This window comes from Nerophis lumbriciformis, linkage group LG03 (assembly GCF_033978685.3).
Source record: "Nerophis lumbriciformis linkage group LG03, RoL_Nlum_v2.1, whole genome shotgun sequence".
NCBI classification, from domain to species: domain Eukaryota; kingdom Metazoa; phylum Chordata; class Actinopteri; order Syngnathiformes; family Syngnathidae; genus Nerophis; species Nerophis lumbriciformis.
The window spans coordinates 53,531,528-53,554,710 of record NC_084550.2 but is presented as its reverse complement, the minus strand read 5'-3'; the positions used below and the strand labels follow the sequence as shown (position 1 = coordinate 53,554,710).

Sequence of the window (23,183 nt, the reverse complement as noted above, 5' to 3'; positions counted from 1 at the left end):
GCAGTCAAAAAGCCTTCACAATCAGCTGTGGCAAACTAAAATGACATTAGGCCGTTTTAAACCGGGGAGTTGTACCGTTGCTGTACTTGAGGAAAACCGCAATGGTGAGGGGGCAGATCTTATTCTCAGCACTAGTGGTAAATGCCGGGTCGAAGGTGCACACGATGCACAGCGTCTCCATGACGAGCGCCAGCACCTCGGAAGCAAACTGAGCCGCGAGCTGAACCAGCCCGTCCAGGATGCTGGGCAGGAAAGGCTGCAGGATAAGCGTGTTCTCTGACAACTTCAGCTGGTCACAGTACCTGGAGACAGGAGTATGAATGATAAATCTACCCTTCACTGGTTCTATTAGTAGAAAGGCTGCACAGCGTCCTCACCCCCAGATGGCCCGGACAGCAGACACACGCACGGATGGTGGCTGGCTGTCATGGAGGCCGCTCACGGTGGCCTGCAGGAACTGCTGGATCAGCTCGGGGGACATGGCTGCGGTGAAGCGACTGGCCGCCCACAGTGCCCGACCAAGGAGGAACGGAGACACCGCTGATTAGGACAAACCCAGAGACGGTAAAGAACACGTTAAGAGAGCTTTGTGGGTCAGTTTCAGACTCACCTGCCAAGTTGAGATCAGCCAAGACTACGCCGGCCAGGAAGCCGTGCATGTCAAACTGGATGCGACCGTTCTTCACGTTCTCAGTGATGATGTTTTTGACAGAGCCGAGGGCTAGCATGCAGGCCTCGTGGATCTTCCACCTAAAACAAAGACATTCGGGCCTAAAGTACAGTATCTGAAAAAAATGTAATACATTTCAGCAAGCATTTGACTATATCCTCTGAAGAAACACAGTACTATAGAAAGTAAACCCGGATATACTTCAGAGTAGTCAGTGTACAGATTGTATATTAGTGTAAATAAGTGTTTCTTAAACATTGTTGGGCTGTGAGCACCCCTTAGAGGGCCGCCAAAAAATATCTGTTCTTCGGCTTTGGTCTGTATGGGCCGTAAAGGTACTCCGTTGTAATAACATTTTCCAGCATTTATGTAATGAGACAATATCAAACAAACAGAAGAAGTCTGGAGCTAAAGTCATAGCACATTTTCTTAAGCACAAGAATTATGACTAAAGCGGTGAAGCTGTATTTTCATGTGCACTTTATTTTATTGACAGTTTAATTAAGACACATATTCATTAATTTATTTCAGCACAACATAATTGTATGGTTTTTTTCCCCCATCAGTTATTTATGAGCTCTTGTACAGCATAATTGGTTAGTACTTATTTTTCTAATCAGCCTGATTTAAGTATAAGATTTAAGTGTTAAATAAATAATCTTTGTGATTAACACATGGTTTTATGTCATTTGAAAAAGTTGTAAACTGTAAAAAGATTACCGGTAGCTATAATTAAAGCTGCAAGCAGCGTTGGTCGGGCCCGCATATTTGGCAGGTGCAAGTCCTAAGTGTCCCAATACTTTTGTCAAGTTTTAGTCTCACGTGTCCCAATACCTTTGTCCAGTTTGCGTCCTAAGTGTCCTAATACTTTTGTCTAGTTTTAGTCCTAAGTGTCCCAATACTTTTGTCCAATGGTAGTCCTAAGTGTCCCAATACGTTTGTCAAGTTTTAGGCCTAAGTGTCCCAATACTTTTGTCAAGTTTTAGTCTCAAGTGTCCCAATACTTTTGTCTAGTTTTCGTCCTAAAAGTCCCAATACTTTTGTCCAGATTTAGTCCCAAGTGTCCCAATACTTTTGTCCAGTTTTCGTCGTAAGTGTCCCAATACTTTTGTCCTGTTTTAGTCGTAAGTGTCCCAATACTTTGGTCCAGTGGTAGTTCGAAGTGTCCCAATACTTATGTCAAGTTGTAGTCCTAAGTGTCCCAATACTTTTGTCAAGTTTTAGTCCTAAGTGTCCCAATACTTTTGTCAAGTTCTGGTCCTAAGTGTCCCAATACTTTTTTCCAGTTGTAATCCTAAGTGTCCCAATAATTTTGTCCAATGTAAGTGTCCCAATACTTTTGTTCAGTGGTAGTCCTAAGTGTCCCAATACTTTTGTCAAGTTGTAGTCCCAAGTGTCCCAATACTTTTGTCCAGTTGTCGTCCTAAAAGTCCCAATATTTTTGTCCAGTGGTAGTCATGAGTGTCCCAATACTTATGTCTAGTGGTAGTCCGAAGTGTCCCAATACTTTTGTCAAGTTGTAGTCTTAAGTGTCCCAATACTTTTGTCCAGTGTAGGTGTCCCAATACTTTTGTCAAGTTGTAGTCCTAAGGTCCCAATACTTTTGTCCAGTGTAAGTGTCCCAATACTTTTGTCCAGTGTAAGTGTCCCAATACCTTTATCCATTTGTAGTCCTAAGTGTCCCAATACTTTTGTCCAGTTTTCGTCCTAAGTGTCCCAATACTTTTGTCAAGTTTTAGTCTCACGTGTCCCAATACTTTTGTCCAGTTTTCGTCCTAAGCGTCCCAATACTTTTGTCCAGTGGTAGTCCTAAGTGTCCCAAAACTTTTGTCAAGTTTTAGTCACAAGTGGCCCTATACTTTTGTCAAGTTCTGCCCGAAGTGTCCCAATACTTTTGTCCAGTTGTAGTCCTAAGTGTCCCAAAACTTTTGTCCAATTTTAGTCCTAAGTGTCCCAATTCTTTTGTCAAGTTGTAGTCCTAAGTGTCCCAATACTTTTGTCCAGACTACCAATACTTTTGTCAAGTTTTAGTCCCAAGTGGCCCAATACTTTTGTCAAGTTTTAGTCCTAAGTTTCCCAATACTTGTGTCCAGTGTAGGTGTCCCAATACTTTTGTCCAGTGGTAGTCCTAAGTGTCCCAATACTTTTGTCCAATTTTAGTCCCAAGTGTCCCAATACTTTTGTCTAGTGTTAGTCCGAAGTGTCCCAAAACTTTTGTGCAGTTTTAGTACTAAGTGTCCCAAAACTTTTGTCAAGTTTTAGTCACAAGTGGCCCTATACTTTTGTCAAGTTCTGCCCGAAGTGTCCCAATACTTTTGTCCAGTTGTAGTCCTAAGTGTCCCAAAACTTTTGTCCAATTTTAGTCCTAGGTGTCCCAATACTTTTGTCAAGTTGTAGTCCTAAGTGTCCCAATACTTTTGTCCAGACTACCAATACTTTTGTCAAGTTTTAGTCCCAAGTGGCCCAATACTTTTGTCAAGTTTTAGTCCTAAGTTTCCCAATACTTGTGTCCAGTGTAGGTGTCCCAATACTTTTGTCCAGTGGTAGTCCTAAGTGTCCCAATACTTTTGTCCAATTTTAGTCCCAAGTGTCCCAATACTTTTGTCTAGTGTTAGTCCGAAGTGTCCCAAAACTTTTGTGCAGTTTTAGTACTAAGTGTCCCAAAACTTTTGTCCAGTTTTCGTCATAAGTGTCCCAATACTTTTGTCAAGTGTTAGTCCCAAGTGTCCCAATATTTTTGTCCAGTTTACGTTCCAAGTGTCCCAATACTTTTGTCAAGTTGTAGTCTTAAGTGTCCCAATACTTTTGTCCAGTGTAGGTGTCCCAATACTTTTGTCAAGTTGTAGTCCTAAGGTCCCAATACTTTTGTCCAGTGTAAGTGTCCCAATACTTTTGTCCAGTGTAAGTGTCCCAATACCTTTATCCATTTGTAGTCCTAAGTGTCCCAATACTTTTGTCCAGTTTTCGTCCTAAGTGTCCCAATACTTTTGTCAAGTTTTAGTCTCACGTGTCCCAATACTTTTGTCCAGTTTTCGTCCCAAGTGTCCCAATATTTTTGTCCAGTTTACGTTCCAAGTGTCCCAATACTTTTGTCCAGTTATAGTCCTAAGTATCCCAAAACTTTTGTCCAGTATTAGTCCTAAGTGTCCCAATACTTTTGTCAAGTTGTAGTCCTAAGTGTCCCAATACTTTTGTCCAGTGTAAGTGTCCCAATACTTTTGTCCAGTTTTCGTCCTAAGTGTCCCAATACTTTTGTCCAGTGGTATTCTACATGTAAAGCGACTTTGGGTACTTAGAAAAGCGCTATATAAATCCCAGTTATTATTATTCCTAAGTGTCCCAATACTTTTGTGCAGTGTAAATGTCCCAATACTTTTGTCCAGTTTTGGTCATAAGTGTCCCAATACTTTTGTCCAGTGGTAGTCATAAGTGTCCCAATACTTTTGTCTACTTTTAGTCCGAATTGTCCCAATACTTTTGTCTAGTGTACCTACCTTGTCTGCATTGTGTGGGCACGCTGGTGCTGCCTGCTTTTAAGCAGCCATCTTGAAAAAACAGCAGCATCAGCGCAGAGGTTCTTTGAAGGGTCATAAAATCAAAACCGGAGCAGGTATCAAAACTCTTTCGCCAACTTTTAATCAGAAGGGTTCAATCTCTCTCCTGTGTTAGTTTGAAGCCGAAACAACAAACGCGCTCAGAGGAGATAATGTTTGAAGAAAGGTGACCGGTTTTTACAAAAATTTTGTTTTGAAAGGGGGAATAGCAAACTTCCTGTTGATTTTTGCTGGGGGTTGTCAATTTATAAAATGTAGGTCTAAGTTAGACCTACATAGAGGTTTTTGTTTCATGTCTCTCCAACCTTCCCAGTGGGAGTTACAGGCAGTTTTGTCATTTTTTTCTTCCGAGGTGCAATTTTTTCTGCGTTTTATTCAAAAATTGCGCTAGAGCGCAATTTTGAGATTTGGGGTTAGGTTTTTTTATAAGATCGCAATTTTTGACAGTCCTGATGTGTGCGTTCAGTTTGGTGAGTTTTGAAGCGTGTTAAGGGGGTCAAATTACAGCTCAAAGAGGCAAAAGTTACTGTTTTTAGTACTTTTTTGTCTTGAAGGGGGAATTGCCAACTTCCTGTTGATTTTAGCCCGACAATGTACCATTATGAAATGTAGGTCTAAGTCAGACCTACATAGAGGTTTTTGTTTCATGTCTCTCCGACCTTCCTAGTGGGAGTTACAGGCAGTCTAGTTTTTTTTCTTTCTAGGGGGCGCTAGAGCGCAATTTTGAGTTTTGTGGTTCGGTTTTTTAAAAAAAAAGGCAATTTTCGCAGGTCCTGATGTGTGGGTCAAATATGGTGAGTTTTGAAGCATGTTAAGTGGGTCAAATTACAGTTTAATGTGGCGGCGGAAGAATAAAGAATAAAGAATAAAACCTTACAAATTCAATAGGTCCTTATGTCCCATTGCATAAGGGCTCCCTTTGGGAGTCCTTATACAATGGGCCATGCGGGCCCTAATTATTTAATACCAATAAAACCAAGAGTAAGATTACTAATTCAGTGTTAATATTTGAGTGGGCTCCAGGCCCAACTTTTTCACAACAGAGGGGGGGTCAAAAATGTTCTGAACCCCTGGTATAGACTTACTAGCAACACACGGCCATTATCGTCTAAATAGCTGGCAACAAGGGAAGATTCTCATGTAAAAATGATCGCCATTGCGTGTTAATGCCTTTCAAAGCCAATCACAAACGCAGATCCCTTCTGGCTGACATTTTATTTATTTTTTAGTCCCCCGGCTGACTAGCTAGCAGCTAATTATGTATCTCCGTAAGCAGTGTAGAGCCGCTCCCTAAGATGATAATCACTTTTATTGCGGGAAGTAAATTACATTTCTCAGTATCTAATTATAATTATCACTAGAGAACAAGGCTTAACATGCTACACACAGAGAGAAAGCCAGAAGGCATGCTACAGCTAAGCTAGCCAAGAAACTACCTTGAAACAACTCAAGAAATAGGTGCATAGTAAACTTTAAGAAGTGTAGATGGAACTGTGCCGCAGGAGAAAGTAAGCAGCAAACAGAAAACTTATAAGTTGATTAATAAGAGTCTAGAGGACAATATAACAACAACTGTTGGCTTGTCAGCTTTGTTGAGGCCAGAAGTAAACACGGAAGAGGAGGGTTGATCGGTGACGTCATTACGAGAGATGTCCGATAATGGCTTTTTTGCCGATATCTGATAGTGTCCAACTCTTAATTACCGATTCCGATATCAACCGATACCGATATATACAGTCGTGGAATTAACACATTATAATGCTTAATTTTGTTGTGATGCCCCGCTGGATGCATTAAACAATGTAACACGGTTTTCCAAAATAAATAAACTCAAGTTATGGAAAAAAATGCCAACATGGCGCTGCCATATTTATTATTGAAGTCACAAAGTGCATTATTTGTTTTAACATGCTTTAAAACAGCAGCTTGGAATTTGGGACATGCTCTCCCTGAGAGAGCATGAGGAGCTTGAGGTGGGCGGGGGCTGGGGGTGTATATTGTAGCGTCCCGGAAGAGTTAGTGTTGCAAGGAGTTCTGGGTATTTGTTCTGTTGTGTTTATGTTGTGTTACGGTGCGGATGTTCTCCCGAAATGCGTTTGCCATACAGGTCACACTGAGGGTGGCCGTATAAACCAATTTAATACTGTTACAAATATGCCCCACACTGTGAACCCACACCAAACAAGAATGACAAACACATTTCGGGTGAACATCCGCACCGTAACACAACATAATGACAACAGAACAATTAACCAGAACCCCTTGCAGCACTAACTCTTTCGGGACGCTACAATATACACCCCCCTCCCCCCCACCTCAACCTCCTCAAGCTCTCTCAGGGAGATCATGTCCCAAATTCCAAGCTGCTGTTTTGAGGCATGTTAAAAAAAAATAATGCACTTTGTGACTTCAATAATAAATATGGCAGTGCCATGTTGGCATTTTTTTCCATAACTTCAGTTTATTTATTTTGGAAAACCTTGTTACATTGTTTAATGCATCACAACAAAATTAGGCATAATGACTGTATATATCGGTATCGGTTGATATCGGAATCGGTAATTAAGAGTTGGACAATATCGGAATATCGGCAAAAAAGCCATTATCGGACATCTCTAATTGTAAACGATAGGCAAAATTCCCCTAAAGCGCAGTTCCCCTTTAAGGAGACTAAAAGTCCCACTGAGGTGTTTGCTGCAGCTCACTTTTCGTCACGGACATCGAGTGACAGAAGTAGAGTCTCTTAACACAAGTATATTCTATAATAACACCAGAAAAAGATGCTAGATTTGTTTCTAGTCAATTTTAAATATAGAAAAGTCACTAAAAGTCTCTTGACACTTGACAAATTTTCAACAAAGTACATTGTACAATAGGCAGCAACAACTGAAAATAGAGCACAATGATATAATATAAAAAATATATATTCATACTTCTTAATAACACAGATGTGTTTTTAAATGTATGTCTTAATTTTTTTTAAAACCTTTTTAAAGCAAATTATGCAAACACACAATGATGTCACAGTAAACATGCCCCATCACGCCCCTAACCATGTCCCCAGGCCCCAAGTATCTTGGCAAATCTAAGGGATACCCTGCTGCTATACAAGCTGTACACTGACTGACTACGCTGAAGTATACCACCATCTATTTTTATAGTATTGTCCCTTGAGAAGATATAAGAACGTATAGTGCAATGCTTACCAGTGTTCATTGCCGCTGTTCTTGGCCTGTTCCGCCTCCTGGAGGTGTCTTGTAGCCGCCGCTGCCAGTGCTGCAGCACTCTCGTTCTGGAACTCGGCAGCAACCACCTGCAGACAGAGTTCCTAGTACAGCCAAAATGCCCCTTAATACCGTGAATGGGAGCATGCAGGCACAGTCTGACCAGCAGTAGGTCTTGAGCAGAGATCCTGACAGTATAGGAGAGAGTGTCGTCGTCCTCGTCTTCCACAAACTGCTGAGGGTTAGACGACCACACTTTGATCTGAGGGGAGACACGTCAGTGGGTTAAACGCGCGGCAACGGTGGCAACCTGAATCCGTGTATACGTCTCACCTGGTCCTCTGTCATCTGCATGTAGAGGATGATGTAGTAGATGAGCTCAGGCAGCGCCTTCTTCACCGTGCTTTTGAACTTGTTCTTCTCCATCAACGTGTGCACAAAGTCAAAGATGCTGAAGACCAGATTCTCGAAACCGAGAACTTCCCCTGTATCAGTTACACAACGTCCCATAAGACAGTGCATTGTACACTATCTAGGTTGTGGATCAGACTCTTACCGTCTGAGTCGACTGGGTCGTCCACTTCCTCTGTGTAGTTGACCTCTGTTCTTACATAAGTGGACATGCTGGTTAAGGGACTTTTCAACTGACTGATGCTTTCATCAGATTGTAGTCATACACATTTCCAAAGTCATTATAGTGCTTTATATTTGTCCAGCAATCTAAACCTGCAACTATGTCCCATATTGGCATATTAAGAGCAAAACCTGAAGAAAACACACTAAGTTCATGGACCCTTTCCGAAATCTATGGTCACCTTTTTCCTTTTCCTGTGCAACATTTTACAGCAGCTCCATTTTAAATGTAAAAGAGGTGTCCTGAGCAGTTACTGCTAAGGATATAATGCTGCACTTTCCGTCAGCGTGTTCCAAACAATAGGCAAAATCTGCTGCATTGAAGACACCATAGGCTTGGGGAAGTTCTGTACCAGCGCCGTTATTGCCTGAAATGAGAAGACATTGTAATATCAACGTCATCTTGATTTCAACACAGCATTTTGTTGTTACAGTAGATCCCCACCAATTAATCGCTCGCTCGCATTCACAATTTTTTTTTTCTCTTCTCTAAAGGGAAAAGGCACTTTTTTGGGATTTTTTTTGTTTATAATTCACAATCCTTGGTTAATTGGAGTACATTTTTAATGCATTCCGACTTGTAAATAAATGCTAGCAAAAGTCAGCTCACAATGGATGTAAGGGCCATCCATCCATCCATTTTCTACCACTTTGTCCCTTTCGGGGTCGCGGGGGGTGTCGGTGCCTATCTCAGCTGCATTCGGGCGGAAGGCGGGGTACATCCTGGACAAGTTGCCACCTCGTCGCAGGGCCAACACAGATAGACAGACAACATTCACACTCACGTTCACACACTAGGACCAATTTAGTGTTGCCAATCAACCTATCCCCAGGTGCATGTCTTTGGAGGTGGGAGGAAGCCGGAGTACCTGGAGGGAACCCACGCAGTCACGGGGAGAACATGCAAACTCCACACAGAAAGATCCCGAGCTCGGGATTGAACTCAAGACTTTCGTATTGTGAGGCACATGCACTAACTCCTGTGCCACCGTGGGATTCGCTCTATTCCACCTATAAAGCGCTCTAAAAAACATCCCAAAACCTCCAACAATGTTTTATATACACACTGTAAGTATACATGTAATGTAGCAACAGGCACATTCATTAAAACATGTGTAATTTACGTATTGTTCTTATTTTAAGCAAAGGGCGGCCGGCGGCCCATTAATTTCACAGACGCATCACAAAGTTCACTATTTCTTTCAACAACTACCACCACTACTCTTGGCAGACTTGAGGAGAGGCATCAAAGACTGCTCTGGGACAAATGATAATCAGGATCCTTATATTTTTGAGCCTGAATAAAAGAAAGATGAGCTAAAAGTTTTAGAAGCTGTGTGCTAAACAGATCCAGCAAGTAAGAGTATTGCTAATGCTCAGCACGAAACAAGAAATACAAACTACGACTATAATAACACAATCACTTACTGTACAATGTTTGCTCTCACTGGGATACCAACTGATGGGATATTTATATCTTCCCGTTTAGATTAAGAATTACAAACAATCGTCATGCTGGGGGAAAAAAAAGGTGCAAATGAGCATCTTTTCGTGTCTTTCTCGCGATCTCCGCGTCAAAGTTGAATGTCATAGAATTAACTTTTACCAACTCAGAGGTGATGCAACACATTCAGTATGTCAATAGCTATGTAAGCTAGTTAGCACTTTGTGATCACTGCGCCGCTAAAATAGTGTCTGTGTTAGTGCATATAATAACAATATCGCTAATACTTGGTTAATATGCAGGTTATGAAATGTAAATGAAGTATTGTTGATTTTTTTTTAGAGTGCTTTATGGGTGGAATAGAGTACTCCTACTAGCTGCATTGTTAGCCACCTCATACTTGCCGTATATTGCAAATTACAATGCATAAAAAAGAAAAACGTCCGTTCTTGTCTTACATAAGGATTCTGAATAAGAGGCAAAATTATTTAAATGCTAAATAATTAAGTGTTTTATGGTAAATAAAATAGATCTACAGGGCAAAGAGTTCTGCATAAAAATGCTTTGACAAGACGTGAGGTTTTTGTTAGTAATCCATTCCAAAAGGTCTGCCTCAGACCGAATCAGACGAAAACAGAATCCATTTTTCCCATAAAAAATAATGTAAAGCCAATTAATCCATTTAAGACACCCAAAAATATTAACATAAAACATTTTATAGAGAACAATGATTGTTTTACATGCAGAAACCAACTTGAAATACATATAATTGACCAATGAAATGGATAAATTTACATTTAATAGCACTGTTATCTTTATTAAAGACTCTTGTTGGCAAAGACAACGAGGAGCGGAGAGCGAGGAGGTGAAGGAAGAGCCAAGCAAACACCACATTTGTACGTTGCCGCTAGTTCTTCATTTAATTCAAGTGTTTCTCACCTAGGTAATAAAAGTGCTTGCACTTGCAACTTTGTTTGGCCCCATGGTTTGCTTATTTTGCAGTTGTACTAAAAAAAAAAATTAAAAAAATTTGGAGAAAATTCTACAAAAAGTGTGGCGTACAAAAACTGAAGTCCCACTGTAACTGTTTTTTTGTTTTTTTAAATAATAAAAAATGCGTTTAATAACTGTCATAGGCATATTATGTTTTTCACCATTCATCAGTCTTGGAGGATAACCATCATGCACAGGGAGATCTACTGTATTTCTTATTTTTTGTAATTTTTTTTTTTTACCTTGAGAACTTCCATTTTCAGACCGCTGTCAGATGAGGGTCCATCCGGCATCTGCAGGGCCTGCACGAACGCTTCGGTAAACTGTTGCACCACGGGGAAGATCAAGGCCTTGGCTGCACCCTAAACATGAAGTACACAAAAGTGGAGGATTTAAATGTAGAATGTTCATACTGTACCTGCACATTTATAACTGGTAGACCACCGAGAAGGAGCAATTTTAGCAGAGCTATTCCGATTACTGTTCCATCTACTGTACGGCGTTCTAACAATAAGCGCCACATTTTTGTTCAGTAATTGCAACTCACCTTTTCAAGTTCCTCAATAGCACAGATTAGGTTGGCACAAGTGGTGAATATCTCCACGGCTCTAGAGCGGGTACGAATACTATACACCTGACACAGAAATTAAAACACAAAACACAATAACGGTCAAATTTGAACAGTTTTTTTTTTTTTTTAATTGAAACCAGTGTGAAGGCAGAGAATAAAAGAGTGATTACCTCGGCCATGGTGAAAATCTTGTACATCTCAGGTAAGATGACGGGAGCCACCAGTGGCATTTGTGTGTCGGTCACTTCTCGTGTGAACTCTGAAGAGCAGCAACAATACATTATTTACAAGCATGTGTGTCCTCACATCTTTGTTTTAAGTAATTATTTCTACTTCCTTTGTATGCAGTACACCCAAAGATATTTCAACCTTTTGATTGTCTATGACCTTACAACTGGGGAACATTATTATGTGATACTACTGAGTTATTTTACCCAAAGTTTAAATTGTTATAAAAAAAAATAACTGTATACCGGTACATAAGATACGCAAAATATTTGTTTCTGCAATCATATATGTGGAGATCTTTCATGTGTCCATAATGCCAGAAGACAAAAAAACAGTGCTAATCTAAGAATGTATAGGGCATTTAAAACTTAAACAAAGAATACAGAAACATTTCAAATTTCAGCCTTAGAAAATGATTTTGTTATTCTGATATATTTTATTACATTACAGCTATAATTTAGTAGTTATAAAAATATTGGCATTTTATTATTATATTAACAATATGATCAGTTCAACTTTTTGATTTATATATTTTTGAAATGTACTAATATGTTTTACGCTGATTGGCAGAGAAAAACACATTCATCCATTAAAGGTTTCTAATAGTGTTTTATGCTGCAGATTCCAAACATCAATGAGTGAGATCAGCCGATACCAATACCGATCGCTTGTTTTAGGAATGCATTTTTCAATGTATTATGGTGCTAAATACAGTTATCACAATATCAGCACACAATTTAAACTAGTTCCTTATTCTCTTTTATTACATACAACTGTTTAAACCAAACAAAGTCAATAATATACAATAACTACCGGTAAACAAAATCAAAAACACTACAGTATCTACTACTATACACTGAAGTAATTTTTACCCTCAAAGTCCTCCTGTGTCCAGGGAATTCTCTGAATGTTTAAACATGAACAAAAAATATAAAAAATGTTTGCGAAAATAAAAACATCGATTTAATTATTGATCACTAATATTATACTTTGTGTCGACACCACCAAATTATAGACAATTTGCCCTCCTCTTACGTGTCGTGTAGTGACTGTGACAATGCTGACACACCAACATTTGTTGTTCTATTATCCTGTTTTTCTTTTTAATCTACTTGTACATTTTCTGTTAATAACTGCATAATTTCTACTGTAATGTGGTTCCAGCTACACTTCTTAAACTTTACTAAGCACTTATTACTTCTGTTGTTTCTAGCTAGCTTAGCTATTAGCATGCTTGCTCATGCTTGCCCTCGGTGTGCAACATGTTTAGCATGTCCTCCAGTGATAATGTTATTAATAATGAATCCTAAAATATTAAGAAATGCAGTTTATATGCTGTACTGAACGTGATTATTATTAACTTAAGGGAGTGTCTCCACACTGTATATGGAGACACACAATTAGCTGCTAGCTTGTCAGTCGGGGGGACTAAAAATAAACAATATCAGCCAGAGGACATCTAATGGTAAATGGGTTATACTTGTATAGCGCTTTTCTACCTTCAAGGTACTCAAAGCGCTTTGACACTATTTCCACATTCACGCATTCACACACTGATGGCGGGAGCTGCCATGCAAGGCCCTAACCACGACCCATCAGGAGCAAGGGTGAAGTGTCTTGCTCAAGGACACAACGGACGTGAGAAGTTGGTCGAAAGTGGGGATTGAACCAGGAACCCTCAGGTTGCTGGCACGGCCACTCTCTCAACCACGCCACGCCGTCCCCAATCTGCGTTTGCGATTGTTATCGAAAGGCTTTAATCGGCAATGCGACCACATACAGTACTTTAAAATCGTCCGAAACTGATCGTTGGCTTAACCCTACTTTCCAGGGACACTAATCATGACCTCTGTTGATAACAAAACAGTGTTGACAGCACAGTGGCTAGGTGGTAACAGAAAGAATGTTTGATTCCATACCCGTGAGGACCCTCATGGCCCCGTGCACGGCACTGACGTCGCCGCTGACCAGCATCTCCATGAGCAAGGTGAAGAGCTGGGGCCAGGCTTCGGGCCAGTCCCAGTGGGCGATGGCGGACACGGCGTACGCCACGCTGGAACGCACCTTGCTAATTGACTCACGCAGGCCGTTAGGCAGTAGCGCCCTGATAGCAGCTTTGGCCTAGAGGAGACACGAGTTTGCCCTTTTCTTATGGCTTCTAATTGATTTCCATGACTTTGAGTGACGATCATCACCTGCTCGGAGGTTTCGGGAGGTCGGAACTTCTCTGATTGGGAGCACCAGTGAGTTTCAACGTATTGCTTGAGGATGACCGATGCCAACTGCAGACAAGTGTGACAAGTTGTGTTTAGTAGGAAGTAAACGTGTGCTTAACACCTGCCATTTGTCATTCAAGCTAACCTGACGAATTGCAAGTGCCCCTTGAGGGTCCACTGTGAGTTCCGCCAGGTGGACACCAAATTCTAGGAAGGGACAAAAACAAAAATTGATTAAACAAATAATGATTAGTAAGTAGGGATGTTCGATGATATCGGACTGCCGATATTATCGGCCGATAAATGCTTTAAAATGTAATATCGGAAATTATCGGTATCGGTTTCAAAAAGTAAAATTTATGACTTTTTAAAACGCCGCTGTGTACACGGACGTAGGGAGAAGTACAGAGCGGCAATAAACCTTAAAGGCACTGCCTTTGCGTGCCGGCCCAATCACATAACATCGACGGCTTTTCACCTACCTACGGAAATATCAATGATACAGAACTCATACATAGAGCGGACGACAGAGAAGACTGGACAGCCCTGATCATCGATGCCTGCAAACAGGCCTATGATGATGTGTCTCACTGTTATTTTAGAAATCTGCCTTGGGACTACGGCTGAAAATGAGCATTTATGCTAAGCCCGGCACATTTACGCTGTTTATTCAAGTGTTGATTAATGTGCACTGTCCCAATTAAATAAATGAAATACAATGTTCAAGAACCAGTTACGTTTGTAAATCGAGATTTCACTGTACTTTATGGTAGTAATCAATACAAAATTTGTGTTAGTATGGATACCATGGAATTGATACTCCCATCACTACAGTATGAGAGTGACAGGATGAAAATGCAACTCTTTCAGGCTGTGGAAGACAATGATTGTGCTGACAGGAGGGGGCCCAGCCCATGGGGGTCTGCTGTACCTACATGACAGTCAAGACAATGGACACATGCTGCCTTAAAGGGGAACATTATCACCAGACCTATGTAAGCGTCAATATATACCTTGATGTTGCAGAAAAAGACCATATATTTTTTTTAACCGATTTCCGAACTCTAAATGGGTGAATTTTGGCGAATTAAACGCCTTTCTAATATTCGCTCTCGGAGCGTTGTGACGTCACATCGGGAAGCAATCCGCCATTTTCTCAAACACCGAGTCAAATCAGCTCTGTTATTTTCCGTTTTTTCGACTGTTTTCCGTACCTTGGAGACATCATGCCTCGGAGGGTGTAACAACACGAACAGGGACGGATTCAAGTTGCACCAGTGGCCCAAAGATGCGAAAGTGACAAGAAATTGGACGTTTGTTCCGCAAACTTTACCGACAAAAGCTATGCTACGACAGAGATGGCAAGAATGTGTGGATATCCTGCGACACTCAAAGCAGATGCATTTCCAACGATAAAGTCAAAGAAATCTGCCGCCAGACCCCCATTGAATCTGCCAGAGTGTGTGAGCAATTCAGGGACAAAGGACCTCGCTAGCAAGGCAAGCAATGGCGGCAGTTTGTTCCCGCAGACGAGCGAGCTAAACTCCCTGGATGTCTTGGCTCACACTGTCCCGAAGATGATCAATAGAAGAATATCGACCCTAGCTTCCCTGGCCTGCTGACATGAGGGTATGTCTACAGAATATATTAATTGATGAAAATTGGGCTGTCTGCACTCTCAAAGTGCATGTTGTTGCCAAATGTATTTCATATGCTGTAAACCTAGTTCATAGTTGTTAGTTTCCTTTAATGCCAAACAAACACATACCAATCGTTGGTTGGAAGGCGATCGCCAAATTCGTCCTCGCTTTCTCCCGTGTCGCTGGCTGTCGTGTCGTTTTCGTCGTTTTCGCTTGCATACGGTTTAAACCGATATGGCTCAATAGCTTCAGTTTCTTCTTCAATTTCGTTTTCGCTACCTGCCTCCACACTACAACCATCCGTTTCAATACATTCGTAATCTGTTGAATCGCTGAAGCCGCTGAAATCAGAGTCTGAATCCCAGCTAATGTTGCTATAGCTTGCTGTTCTTTCCGCCATGTTTGTTTGTGTTGGCTTCACTATGTGACGTCACAGGAAAATGGACGAGTGGTTAAAATCAGGCACTTTGAAGCTTTTTTAGGGATATTGCGTGATGGGTAAAATTTTGAAAAAAAACTTCGAAAAATATAATAAGCCACTGGGAACTGATTTTTAATGGTTTTAACCATTCTGAAATTGTGATAATGTTCCCCTTTAAATCAGAATCTTTTAGGGCAAAACCATGCTTGGCAAGCTAATAACCCAACGGGTTAGATCAGTGTTTTTCAATCACTGTGCCGTGAGATACAGTCTGGTGTGTCGTGGGAGATTATGTAGTTTCACCTATTTGGGTTAAAAATATTTTTTGCAAACCAGCAATTATAATCCGCAAATAACATGCCGTTGTTGAGTGTCTGTGTTGTCTAGAGCTCGGCAGAGTAACCGTGTAATACTCTTCCATATCAGTAGGTGGCAGCAGGTAGCTAATTGCTTTGTAGATGTCGGTAACATGGTTTGTCTTGATCACAATATGCAGGAGGCAGCGTGCAGGTAAAAAGGTATTTTACGCTTAAACTAAAAATAAACAAAAGGCGAGGACCACTAAGAAAAGGCATTGAAGCTTAAGGATGGTTATGCAAAACGAAACTAAAACTGAACTGGCTGCAAAGTAAACAAAAACAGAATGCTGGACGACAGCAAAGACTTACACTGTGTGGAGCAGACGGCATCCACAAAGTACATCCGTACATGACATGACAGTCAACAATGTCCACACAAAAAAAGATAGCAACAACTTAAATGTTCTTGATTGCTAAAACAAAGCAGGTGCCGGAAATAGCGCTCAAAGGAAGACATAAAACTGCAACAGGAAAATACCAACAAAACAGGAAAAAGCCACTAAAATAGTAGCGCAAGACACAAACTAAAACACTACACACAGGAAAACACCAAAAAACTCAAAATAAGTCACAGCGTGATTTGACAGGTCGTGACAGTACATTGAGACAAAAGCTATTGTGATGCATGGTTGGTTATGGTTTGAATTCATATCCAACAATTGCGAGAACGACTTTTTACTGTCAATATCGACTGCTGAGTTTCATTTTTTTATGTTTTCTGCTGGTGGTCTGCCTTCGGATTTTTTCAAGAATAACAAATTGTGCCTTGTCTCAAAAAAGGTTGAAAAACACTGCTTTATGGTAGTAATCAATTCTGAATTTGTGTGAGTATGGATACCATGGAATTGATACTCCCACCACTACAGTATGAGAGTGACAGGATGAAAATGCAACTCTTTCACGCTGTAGAAGACAATGATTGTGCTGACAGGAGGGGGCCCAGCCAATGGGGATCTGCTGTACCTACATGACAGTCAAGACAATGGACACATGCTGCCTTAAATCAGCGGGGGTGTATATATATTCAAGTATTTCTTTAGTCTGATCTACAAAATTTGCAGGCAGCATACCCCTTCCTCTTCGAGCAGTCCTGGATGAACTGAAATTATTTTTTCCAATCATTTTGGAACTTGCAAGCGTACTTCTTCTTACTCGTCGTCGCCATGTCTCTTCTTCGTTCTTCTGCTTCGTCTCTGTTATGTTTTTGGACATTACTACTTGCCGTAGTTTTGAAGCGATGCATGATGGGAATCCGGATGTTGTGTGTCAGTGTATTAACGTGCCGGCTGGAATAAACATACGCTGAGAAATAGCTCCGTGCCTGCCTACTTTTTGGGTTATAGATAAACCTATGGATAACGGAGACATATAAATAATACCGTATTTTTCGGACTATAAGTCGCAGTTTTTTTCATAGTTTGGCCAGGGGTGCGACTTATACTCAGGAGCGACTTATGTGTGAAATTATTAACACATTACCGTAAAATATCAAATAATATTATTTAGCTCATTCACGTAAGAGACTAGACGTATAAGATTTCATGGGATTTAGCGATTAGGAGTGACAGATTATTTGGTAAACGTATAGCATGGTCTATATGTTATAGTTATTTGAATGACTCTTACCATAATATGTTACGTTAACATACCAGGCACGTTCTCAGTTGGTTATTTATGCCTCATATAACGTACACTTATTCAGCCCGTTTTTCACTATTCTTTATTTATTTTAAATTGCCTTTCAAATGTCTATTCTTGGTGTTGGGTTTTATCAAATAAATTTCCCCCAAAAGTGCGACATATATATGTTTTTTTCCTTCTTTATTATGCATTTTCGTCCGGTGCGACTTATACTCCTGAGCGACTTATACTCCGAAAAATACGGTAGTCTCCTTTTCAGGTGAGAGAGGACGCTAAAGGCAGTGCCTTTAAGGCACGCCCCCAATATTGTTGTCCGGGTGGAAATCGGGAGAAATTCGGGAGAATGGTTGCCCCGGGAGATTTTCGGGAGGGGCACTGAAATTCGTGAGTCTCCCGGGAAAATCGGGAGGGTTGGCAAGTATGCCCGACACATTCCAACTTTTACAAAGCAATTGACAACCTGCTGCCACCTACTGACATGGAGCATTAGGTGGTTACCCTGCCGAATTCTACACAGCACAGACACCATACTTGCCAACCCTCCCGAATTTTCCGGGAGAATCACGAATTTCAGTGCCTCTCCCGAAAATTTCCCGGGGCAAACATTCTCCCGAATTTCTCATGATTTCCAGCCGGACAACAATTTTGGGGGCGTGCCTTAAAAGCACTGCCTTTAGCGTCCTCTCTCACCTGAAAAGGAGACTATTATATATGTCTCCGTTATCCATAGGTTTATCTATAACCCATAACACGGTGGCCGAATGGATATAGTCACTCATGAACGGTCAGAGAAGCACAAGGCGGCGGCAACACAGTATTATGGGCCACCTTGCTAAATGGAGACCCGAGGGTGTAACATATGCCGAGACAAAGATGGCTATGCTGATAGCTGCAAGAAACATCCCGTTCTCATTTGCGGATGTTTTCAACAAATCCGTGAAGGATATATACCCGGATTCAGAGATCACTTGCCAGTACTCAAATGGCAGAACAAAGGCTACTCAAATAGTGAAAAGCAAGTGTTTTTTTTTTTTAAGTAAGCAGCAAATACAGTATAGTTAGTAGAACAACTGTGTTTTCATTACTGTGTACTGTACTATATATATATATATATATATATATATATATATATATACCGTATTTTTCGGACTATAAGTCGCAGTTTTTTTCATAGTTTGGCCGGGCTCCAGTGCGATTTATATATGTTTTTTTCCTTCTTTATTATGCATTTTCGGCGGGTGTGACTTATACTCCGGTGCGACTGATACTCCGACAAATACGGTATATATACACCGTATTTTCCACACTATAAGGCACACCGGATTGTAAGGCGCACCTTCAATGAATGGCCTATTTTAAAACTGTGTTCATATATAAGGCGCACTGCATTATAAGGCGCATAGAATAGACGCTAAAGTAGAGGCTGGGGTTACGTTATGCATCCATTAGATGGAGCTGCGCTAAAGGGAATGTCAACAAAACAAATAGTGATTGTACTGACACTTCTACTTGCTGCTCTCTGTTCAACAACCCACTGTTCCAGTTTGTCCTCCAACTGTAGCCATCTCGCTTTGTTCCCTCGGAAACTCTGTTTCGTCTTCTTTACTTGGCGCAGGTCATCATGTTGCTTCCTCCACTTCCGCACCATTGATTCGTTAATGTTAAATTCTCTCGCTGCTGCTCTATTCCCGTGTTCTACTGTGTGACTGATCGCCTTGAGTTTAAACTCTGCGTCGTAAGCGTGTCTCTTAATAGGAGCCATTTTTGGGTCTGTACATAAACTTTAGGTCTCGCGACTACGGTAAGCAGCCGCCGACTTCATTTTCCCCCGTAGAAGAAGAAGCGCTTCTTCTTCTACGGGGGAAAATGAAGTCAGGGGCTGCTTACCGTAGTTGTGAGACCTGTTGTGGCTCAATATTGGTCCATATATAAGGCGCACCGGATTATAAGGCGCACTGTCAGCTTTTGAGGAAATTGGAGGTTTTTAGGTGCGCCTTATAGTATGGAAAATACGGTATATATATATATATATATATATATATATATATATATATATATATATATATATATATATATATAGGGCTGGGCGATATGGCCTTTTTTAATATCGCAATATTTTAAGGCCATATCGCGATATATATCTCGATATTTTGCCTTAGCCCTGAATGAACACTTGATGCATATAGTCACAGCAGTATGATGATTCTATGTGTCTACATTAAAACATTCTTGTTCATACTGCATTAATATATGCTACTTTAAAACTTTCATGCAGAGAAGGAAATCACAACTAAAAAAAAAATCACTATTTTTTTTCATACGGTGTTGATCTGGAAATGTCTGCCTCGGCATTTTGATGGTGTGGGCGTGTGGCACCGAACGGAGATGTTGACATGCGGAGTAAGCACTGTTCATTCTCTAGCAGGTGACTTTTCAAATGATGCTACATATTAGCAGTAATGCTACTTTTTATAGCAACGCTTTCGCCCCACACTTGACAAATGACGGTTGTCTGTTCGACATATTCCCACTTGAAGCCAAATCACCGCCAGACGATGAACCCCCTGCTGTTTTTTGGGGGAATTAATTCTTCCTTCATTTGTTACCAGATTCGCACTTTCTTTCGCTCGTATTACCGCTAGCATCACAGCTAACGTTAGCCTCTTTGCTGCGCGAGGGCGTATACGAATGTGACGTATGTCGTGACAGTATGTGACGTATGTAGAAGCTGCGCTTGCTGTCTGTGAGAAGGAGGAAAGAGCGAGGGGAGCCTGTAGTGTAATGCCCGCAGCTAAAAGCAACTGCGTGAGAACGCATACTCGAATATCACGATATAGTAATTTTCTATATCGCACAGAGACAAACCCGCGATATATCGTGCATATCGATATATCGCCCAGCCCTATATATATATATATATATATATATATATATATATATATATATAAGAAATAGTTGAATTTCAGTAAATTCTAGCTATAAATATACCCCCCCCCCAATCTCCCGAATTCGGCGGTCTCAAGGTTGGCAAGTATCACAGACACTAAGCAACGGCAAATGCTTTAAAATGTAATATCGGAAATTATCGGTATCGGTTTTTTATTATCGGTATCGTTTTTTTTATTAAATCAACATAAAAAACACAAGATACACTTACAATTAATGCACCAACCCCAAAAAACTCCCTCCCCCATTTACACTCATTCACACAAAAGGGTTGTTTCTTTCTGTTATTAATATTCTGGTTCCTACATTATATATCAATATATATCAATACAGTCTGCAAGGGATACAGTCCGTAAGCACACATGATTGTGCATGCTGCTGGTCCACTAATAGTACTAAGCTTTAACAGTTAATTTTACTCATTTTCATTAATTACTAGTTTCTATGTAACTGTTTTTGTATTGTTTTACTTTCTTATTTATTCAAGAAAATGTTTTTAATTTATTTATCTTATTTTATTAATTAAAAAAAAAAAGGACCTTATCTTCATCATACCTGGTTGTCCAAATTATGCATAATAATGTGTTAATTCCACGACTGTATATATCGGTATCGGTAATTAAAGAGTTGGACAATATCGGATATCGGCAAAAAGCCATTATCGGACATCCACTCCATCCAGCTGTATAATCACTCGCCATACAGCAATAGATGACATCTGCCTATTACCTGACACGTTAGCTACTTCTCTTTGTTTATAATGTTTATAATGTCTATTCTCTATTTCCTGCTGGATCTACTCTCTATTTTATGCTGCTGCTGTCACATATACTGTAATATTGTACATGTGTTGTATATATGTTATAGACATAATATAATATATCTGTATATATATTATTCTGTACACATATTATGTATATATTCGTATATATGTTAGATTTGTTATCGCTATGTTAGTCTATTTATACCTGCATTGTCCTTTCCATCCTTACACTTTCCATCATTGTAACTGAGCTACTGTGTTGAACAATTTCCCTTGTGGATCATTAAAGTTTGTCTAAGTCTATCTGCAGATTATAATTATTGATTTGCAAAAAATATTTTTTGGGACCAATTAGGTGAAGTTGTATAATTTCCCACGGCACACCAGACAATATCTCGCGGCACACTAGTGTTTTGACTAATGACTTTCCCGCGAAAGTGAGGGAAGACACTTTCGCGGGAAAATCATCTGTCATCCTTACAAGGACTGGTTCCCATGGCGACGGTGCTATTATCATTAATTTCCAAAGGAATTAGTTCCTTAAGTTAGTTGCCGGGACCTGCTGCTAATTGGTAGACATTGATGAGTTGAATGAAGAAAAGAAGAGATAGTGTTTAGTGGAGCCACAGGGTTGGGGAGGGGCTAGCTCAGCCTCGTCATGGTTAACTTGTGGCAGCCATGTTAGCTACTAAAGCCAACAGATAATGCCCAGTTGGGCGACAGACAGGGTTGAAGAGGGGCTAGCCTAGCCTAGTCGTGGTTAACTTATGGCAGCCATGTTAGCTACTGAAGACAGCGAGCTAACTCCCAAGTTAGCCAGCGTCCCCCCCACACCACCCCGGTGTTAGCCAGCCGCCGTTATCAAGCCCTCAAGTCCCAACCGGCCGCCGCTCACCTTCTGTCACTTCCAGCACTTTAATCTGCTCCTCGGCGGCGGCGCGTACTTCTTGAACCGGGGACAGGATGGCCGTCAGAGTCTCCATCAGAGCCTCTTTAAGTCCCTGCTGGACCGGGCCGGCCACCGGACCCGACCGAACCGCGCTCATGCCTGCCCTTGTTGTTGTTGTTGTTGCTGTCGTCTTCCTCGGAAGTCAGTCCACCCGCGGCAGCCGAGGAGAGGCAGCGAGGACACGGCCACGGAAGAATGCTAAGCCCGCCAATGCATGGAAACGCCGGAGGTGGGGACTTTGTCTTCTTCTATGGTTTCTTTGGATGTTGCAGTGCAACACTGCCACCTGTAGACTGCAAAGCGAACAGCCGGGTAGATCACACGCTATTAGTAATTGCTTAGCAAATTTAACTTTTGATCTTTTTTACGTAATAGTTCGGCTTTTATTATGACGTTACTAAACAGTTTTTGATATTTTTTGACTTAAATCCATGACGATTAATGCTGCTTTTATTGTTTAATGTGACAACAAGTAACATCCTAAACCAGGGGTCGGCAACCTAAAATATTGAAAGAGCCATATTGGACCAAAAATACAAAAACAAATCTGTCTGGAGCCGCAAAAAATTAAAAGCCATATTTCATACAGACAGTGTGTCATGCGATATAAATTGAATTAAGAGGACTTAAAGGAAACCAAATGAGCTCAAATATACCTACAAATGAGGCATAATGATGCAATATGTACATATAGCTAGCCTAAATAGCATGTTAGCATCGATTAGCTTGTAGTCATGCAGTGACCAAATATGTCTGATTAGCACTCCACACAAGTCAATAACATCAACAAAACTCACCTTTGTGCATTCATGCACAACGTTTAAGGTTTGGTGGACAAAATGAGACAGAAAAAGAAGTGGCATAAAACACGTCCTAGAATGTCGGAGAAAGTTATACATGTAAACAAACTAGGGTGAGTTCAAGGACCGCC

General features: G+C 40.7%; 1 protein-coding gene across 1 annotated transcript in view; it reads right to left on the bottom strand.

The window, feature by feature from the left end:
• Positions 1-23,183, bottom strand: part of ipo9 (importin 9) — a 35,060-nt gene extending 11,877 nt beyond the window's left edge. The window contains exons 1-16 of the mRNA XM_061939414.2: positions 23,050-23,183; positions 22,199-22,545; positions 13,679-13,740; positions 13,513-13,599; positions 13,237-13,438; positions 11,260-11,348; positions 11,066-11,152; positions 10,761-10,880; positions 8,349-8,449; positions 8,005-8,063; positions 7,782-7,933; positions 7,612-7,710; positions 7,431-7,537; positions 611-750; positions 378-540; positions 76-302 (exon numbers count right to left, since the gene is read on the bottom strand). Coding sequence (XP_061795398.1) covers positions 76-302; positions 378-540; positions 611-750; positions 7,431-7,537; positions 7,612-7,710; positions 7,782-7,933; positions 8,005-8,063; positions 8,349-8,449; positions 10,761-10,880; positions 11,066-11,152; positions 11,260-11,348; positions 13,237-13,438; positions 13,513-13,599; positions 13,679-13,740; positions 22,199-22,349 — 1,846 coding nt within the window. The 5' untranslated portion in view covers positions 22,350-22,545; positions 23,050-23,183. The remainder of the gene's footprint in view (positions 1-75; positions 303-377; positions 541-610; positions 751-7,430; positions 7,538-7,611; positions 7,711-7,781; positions 7,934-8,004; positions 8,064-8,348; positions 8,450-10,760; positions 10,881-11,065; positions 11,153-11,259; positions 11,349-13,236; positions 13,439-13,512; positions 13,600-13,678; positions 13,741-22,198; positions 22,546-23,049) is intronic.